Source organism: Leishmania donovani, chromosome 2 (genome assembly GCF_000227135.1).
Source record: "Leishmania donovani BPK282A1 complete genome, chromosome 2".
NCBI lineage: Eukaryota > Euglenozoa > Kinetoplastea > Trypanosomatida > Trypanosomatidae > Leishmania > Leishmania donovani.
Genome location: NC_018229.1, coordinates 167,723 through 173,930, shown reverse-complemented (window position 1 = coordinate 173,930; position 6,208 = coordinate 167,723). Strand labels below are relative to the sequence as shown.

General features: G+C 64.0%; 3 protein-coding genes across 3 annotated transcripts; all 3 read left to right on the top strand.

Moving 5' to 3' along the window:
- Positions 1 to 2,217: 2,217 nt before the first annotated feature.
- On the top strand, positions 2,218 to 2,370 carry LDBPK_020370 (hypothetical protein, unknown function; the record flags this gene model as incomplete). The annotated part of the gene is made up of 1 exon (XM_003857885.1): positions 2,218 to 2,370. The coding sequence occupies one exon, from the start codon at positions 2,218 to 2,220 to the stop codon at positions 2,368 to 2,370; it is 153 nt and encodes a 50-aa protein (XP_003857933.1).
- A 577-nt stretch (positions 2,371 to 2,947) lies between these two features.
- LDBPK_020360 (ubiquitin-conjugating enzyme e2, putative) lies at positions 2,948 to 3,406 on the top strand (the record flags this gene model as incomplete). Its single annotated transcript, XM_003857884.1, has 1 exon — positions 2,948 to 3,406. One exon carries the CDS (start codon positions 2,948 to 2,950, stop codon positions 3,404 to 3,406), a length of 459 nt encoding a protein of 152 aa, XP_003857932.1.
- A 1,311-nt stretch (positions 3,407 to 4,717) lies between these two features.
- On the top strand, positions 4,718 to 6,091 carry LDBPK_020350 (FtsJ-like methyltransferase, putative; the record flags this gene model as incomplete). Its single annotated transcript, XM_003857883.1, has 1 exon — positions 4,718 to 6,091. One exon carries the CDS (start codon positions 4,718 to 4,720, stop codon positions 6,089 to 6,091), a length of 1,374 nt encoding a protein of 457 aa, XP_003857931.1.
- Between the last annotated feature and the right edge of the window lie 117 nt (positions 6,092 to 6,208).

The window sequence follows — 6,208 nt, the reverse complement described above, 5'->3', positions numbered from 1 at the left end:
GGCGGCGCCGATGCCGATGCCGCCGGCGGCGGCATCGGCGGTGGGGCTCTTGGGGCGGCGCCGACCGCGCAGGAGTTGTCTGTAGCGGAGCTCAGCCGCCACTACCCGAACCCGTTCGGTGACAGCCCAAACGCTGTGCTGATGGAGTCGGAAAAGGAGCCAATCAACCCCTTCGTCGACCTCGAGGGTCAGGCGGCTGCGGTGGCCGCCACGGCCCATTCGGGTGCGGCGGACGGTAGCACCGCTGACGACGCTGTCTCTTCCCCGGCCACGAAGGAGATGGAGTGGCTGTCGCGGTGGGCAGCGAGGCCGTACGCGTGCCCGCTGTGCCAACGACGCGCCTTGCCAGACTTGATGAAGATCATGGCACCCCTGCTGCCCCCGTCATTAGTGGCAGGCAGCGAGGCAACCGCCTCCGCGGCGCCGACTGCTGTTGTATACGGTGACGGTCAAGGAGCTAGCCCGCACCTGGGGTCTGGTACGAAGCGGGCCGCTTCTACTGCTGCAGGGGAGACGACGGCTGCGACTGCAGGTGCCTCCACGTCGAGGCCAGCACGTTGTGTGCCGCCCTCAGGCTCCCTCGAGGACCAACCCTTGGTTGCGGATGTTGAGGCGTGGAGCTGGTACGCCGATCGGGTGCCGCGCTTCCGACTACTGGACTCCCTCGAAGACCACTTGCAGTCGAAGCACGCCGGCTACTGCGGCGGGGATGACGAGGCAGCGGCTGCACTCGACGGTGACGATGGCTGCACTGGCAGAGACGGGGACGACAGCCTCTCCGAGGCGGACTGGCAGCTCCTCTACCGCGTTGCCAGGCACCAGCAGCTGCTAGCGCGAGCCGAGTTGCTGGCGGTGCAGCAGGCGTACCGCGTCATGTGCCCCAAGCGGCACAGCACCTCTGCCGAGTCCTTTAGCCCCATTAAGAGCGACGGCGCCGACCTCCCAAATCATGTCTTCGGCGATGCTGGCAAGGACGGTGCCGAAAACGCGGCGATTCGCGACGAGGCAAGCGGCGCGACGGGTGGCGCATCCATGGGCGGGTCGCCTACGTCGGGGCCTGCCATCGGTGCCACGACTGCCGATGGCACCGATGCCCCTCAGGTGCACGTGCGATCGGCTGTGAACACGGTCCTGATCGGCACGGTGCGGGATGTGCAGGAGGGCTTCCTTGGCGCGACCCGCATTCTGCAGTACGTTCTGGCAGTGCGGAACACCTCTGCGGAGTCGTCGGGCTGTGCATCTGCAGACGCGATGGGGAGCCACGTGGACGCCAGCAACGGAGAGGAAGAAGGCGCAGGCGTGGACGAGGACCTGATCGTTGTGCGCTGTGTCGGCGACCTCGTCCCTGTCGCGCTGCTGAAGCAGCAGGTTCGTTTGGGCTCCACCATTTTCGTTGCCGGGTCGCTGCGGCTGAATCGCAACGTTGACACGGTGTCGCGACGGTCGCACGCGTACCCGTATGTGCAGGTGGTGCCGCCCCTTGGCTGCGTGCGTGTCTTGGAGGCGTAGCACGGCGTTCTTTATCGACGTGTTTGAGGATGTATGTGCCGCCTCTCCCCCCTCCCCCTCTGTCGAAGTTCTTCTCTCACGACCCTCTCCGCCCTCTCTTCTTTTCGACTTCGATTCCCTGTTGTGCTGCTGCTGCTCGTGCTCGTGCTGTGTCGTGTGGATACCGGTCTTGATGGGGACAGCTGTCGCTGAGTGCACTCCAATGGAACAGGTGTGTTCGCGCCCACTTCCGTCGTGCAAGCGTTCTCCTCCTCTTCCCCCCTCCCTGTCGATGGTGACGTGCGAGCGTCTGTGCTCACGTTGGTTGCGCATGTGCATGCGTCTGGCCTCGGTGCTCATCGTGGCGGCGTTGATCAGTTGTGAGGGTAGCCCCGCTAAGGCTCGAATGATAAGAAAGCTCTGCATAGGAAGGCATGCCGGACGGCACACGAGCACGCGCCAAGTTCGTGAAGAGGGAGCAGGCGCCGGCCTCGGCGGTGCCGTGTCTTCTCGTCTCTCTCTCTCTTGAATACCCCCTCCCCCCTACACACACGCGCGCACATATATATATATATGGTCGGAATACTGTTTCACACGTAAAGGTCGAGGAGAGATCGTTGCCGTGGTGCTTAAAGCCACGCATGCGCAAGCGGATGGGTGCGCAGACGTGTGCGTGCGCAGACCCAATTCCGAGGTCCGAAGCAATAATGGCCGGAAAGGATCAGCTTGATGCACGTACGTGCTCTTCTCTATGCTGCTGCTGCTGAGCCCCATGCAACCCTTCCTCTCCGCCTCCACAGCTTTTCTATTAAGCTCCGTCACAGCGCGATTTTTCTCCCTGTGCTCAAGGCCCTTCTCTTGCAACTCTCCCTGGCCCGCTGAGCTGCACACACACACACACACACACACACACGCAAAGACATCTATCCCACCCGATACGCCTGCGCCGCTCACGCCGCTGTCACGTGGGATCGTAAGAAGGGAACGGGGTGGGTCGATCGAGGAAAGCCGCAGTGGCGCAACGCAGCGAGAGGGCGCGCACGGCCCCTTTTCCATCCCTACTCTCCGGCTCTCTCTCTTCACATACACACCTACGTACACCTCTTCACATCTTCCCAGCATTCGGTGCGCCTTCTCGTTTCTGTTTGGGGGCGTCGCCACCACCCGAGCACACGCACCGCACGCCTACAGGACGCAGAGTGTGTGGGGCACTCCCTCTCTGGTGCCCCCAACGGCCTCACACACCATGTCAGGGCTGTCACTTGCGCAGTCACGCCTGCGCGAGGAGCGCAGAGCTTGGCGGAAAGATCGACCGTTCGGTTTTTGGGCCAAGCCGCTCGAGATCGCCCCAGGCAGCTGCCGCGTCAGTGGCGTGAAGCACACGCGTGAGGGAGGGCAGCCGACGCTGCACACGGCTTCGGGTTCGGCATCCAGCAACACGACCGCCTCATCGTCCTCTATGACCGTCTCTCCCTCGAATGCGACGTCCGGGGCGGGCGCTGCTGCGGCGAGGGACTCCGCCGCCGCCGCTCTCCCGGCTGGGCTGGACCTGCTTCACTGGGAGGCGGGCATCCCCGGGAAGCCTGGCACGCCGTGGGAGGGCGGCGAGTTTCGCCTCCGCCTCAACTTTACGGAGGACTACCCCACAAAGCCCCCCAAGTGCGTCTTCACGCCGGTGCTCTTCCACCCCAACGTATACCCGAGCGGCACCGTCTGCCTCTCGATCCTTAACGAGGAGAAGGACTGGCGCCCGAACATCACCATAAAGCAGATACTGCTGGCCATCCAGGAGTTGCTGGACCACCCCAACATCAAGGACCCCGCGCAGGAGGAGCCGTACAAGGTTTACATGCGCGACATCAAGGAGTACGAGGCGCGCGTGCGCGAGGAGGTGCAGAGGCATCATTGGAAAGGCTAGCGCATGCTGTATGCGAACGAAAGGTTGCGAAGGCTGTGTGCGCGCGTGCTTGTGTGCGTGTGGGGCTTGGGCGCGGCGGGCGGGGCTCTTCTGCTGTGTTGGTTTTATGCTGTGCGTAGAGCGCTTGCTTGTGTGGGACGCACTTCGTCTCCCGCCCTGTCGTCTACCTCGATGACTGCACTTCACGTAAGCAGCCGTAAAGGAAGGCAGAGGCGAGGGTGCGCGCCACTGCCGTCGAGCTTCGGGAAGGATGTGGGGTGCATGTGGAGTGCCAGCAGGAGAGTGAGCGAGCGAAAGGCAGAAACGCCTCCAGGGCTGGTGTGCGGTGGAGTGCGGGGAGGGAGGGTGGGTGGTTGGGTGGGTTGCCAGCGACACACGTCTATGCGCATGACCCTCCCTCCCTCTCTGCCCTCCACCGCACACACAGACCCTCACTGGGTCTGCGTGGGGGATGGTGTTGGCCTCCATCCCGGCCTTGCTCTTCTCGCCATCGCCTTCTCACGGCCCCTGCTCTCACCGGCAGCGCCCCTCCTCGTGTGGTGAAGACAGCCAAGCTAACATCGATGGAAGACAAGCAACGAAAGTGGGCAAGCGAAGACACCCACGATGTGGAGTCAGCAGCGGAGTAGACGGACATCGACGCATCCTAGAGGGAGGGTGGAGGGGGGGCGTGACTTGCAGAGAGACGGTGGATGGCGGAGATGCGTCGTGGAAGCGAGCGCGCCCGCGGGGACTGCGGCGAGGGCCGGAGGCGCTGTCGAGCTGCTGCTGCTGTTTCGTCCCTCTCTGTCCTTTGCTCTCCTCAAATGCTCGTCTTCGGTGTCCCTCTGTCCATCCCGACCTTCCCTCCTGCAGCCGGGTCTACTCCTGGGTGCATCGCCTTCAATGCCCGTCGTGCACCGGTACACGCTCGCACCTCCCCCCACAGACCTTTCCCCATGTGTTCGGCGCACGTGCGCGTGTGCATGGCCATTCCGCTCATCATCACCGGCATCGTGACCTCATCCACACCCCTCGGCGACGTTCTCACCTCCGCTGCGACTCGTTTCTGTGTGTTTTCTCCCCTGCACGCATCATCCGCTCTTCGCTCCTGTCTCGACCGTCTCCGGCCGGTGGCGGCGTTGCTGCCATAGAGAGGCGCGTGGCCCACAGATTTTGTGCGCTTGTAGGTGTAGGCGACGGGAGCCCATCTCTCCCCTCCTCAAAAGTGCCTTCATCCCACACACCACACCACACCATACCATACCACACCACGACACAGCGACGCCGACAGTCACCGACTGCGCTCAGAGAGAGAAGCAAGGATCGAGAATGGGTCGCGCATCCAAGGATAAGCGCGATATCTACTACCGCAAGGCCAAGGAGGAGGGCTACCGTGCTCGCAGCGCGTACAAGCTGCTCCAGATCCATGAGGAGTTCAACATTCTCGACCCGGCCGAGATCCGCACCGGGGCGGTGGACCTGTGTGCCGCGCCTGGCAGCTGGTCGCAGGTGCTTGCCCAGCACTTTAAGATGATCGGCGCGAACCTCACTGCTGCTGCAGAGGGGGACTCTCTGCCGGCGCAGACGCCGCGCGTGGTGGCGGTGGACCTGCAAGAGATGGCCCCCATCGACGGGGTCACCCTTCTTCAGGGGGACATAACGAGCGAGGTGACCGCGAGGGAGATTATTCGGCTTCTGAACGCGCCGACGCCGACTGGGGTGGCGCTCACCGATGACGAGCAGCAGCAGCCTGCCAACAGCTCTTTCTCTTCGCCTGCTCCTTCTCCCGCGCTCGGTGCGTCGCCGCGGAAGGCGGACATCGTCCTCTGCGACGGCGCTCCCGATGTGACGGGTATGCACGAGCTGGACGAGTACCTGCAGCACCACCTGCTTCTGGCGGCGCTGCACATCACCACGTTCGTGCTACGGGCCGGTGGCTGCTTCCTGACGAAGATGTTCCGCGGCCCCAACACCGCCTTTCTCGTCGCGAAAAGCGGACTCTTCTTTCAGCAGGTGCGCGTCGTGAAGCCCAAGTCCTCACGCAACGCGTCCATGGAGAGCTTCCTCCTCTGCCAGGGCTTTCGCATGCCGCTCGGGTACGTGCCTCGCTTCGTCGGCGCTGTGGCGCCTGCTGCGGCTTCCTCTGCCGCTACCGGCTGCTCGAGGGGTGCCGCATCGACGAGCGCCGGCTGCGGCTCACGCGTAGAGGCTGATAATGAGCAGGGTATGAAGGGAGAGCGGAGCGAGACGGCAACCGTGAGCGACGGCCCACTCCGCGCCAGCGGCTTCACGCCGGAGGCGCCGTTGTACTGCTACGATACGACCGCGTCTTTCTCACACGCGTCGGATGGTGGCGCCGCCGCAGCGGCAACAGTGCACGACGTGGCGCACCATAACCAGCGCACATCGTGCGCGCTCGCGGACCGAGTCCTGGCCCCGTTCCTCTCCTGCGGCGACCTTTCAGGCTTTGACGCGGACATGTGCTACGACAGGGATGAGGATGCCGACGTGCTGGAGCCGGTGCAGCCGCCGCTGCAAGCACCGTACTTGGCCGCTGCCGCTGCTTCGCCGTCACAGTTGGCAGAGGTTGCCGATGGCCGTGACACAGAGGCGGACGCGTCGCAGAAGAAAAAGATTCGCGTGGAGTCGCCGACGGCTACCGCAGGTCGCGACAGCAGCACCGGCGGAGAAGAGCAGCAGTGAGGTGTCACCTCCTCCCCCTCCCCCTCTACCCTGGCCGGCGCGCGCGTCTGTCTTCTCTTCCCGGCCAAGGAAGGCTCGATGGGGCGCATGCGTCGCGGATGAGGAGGTCCGCTCGCA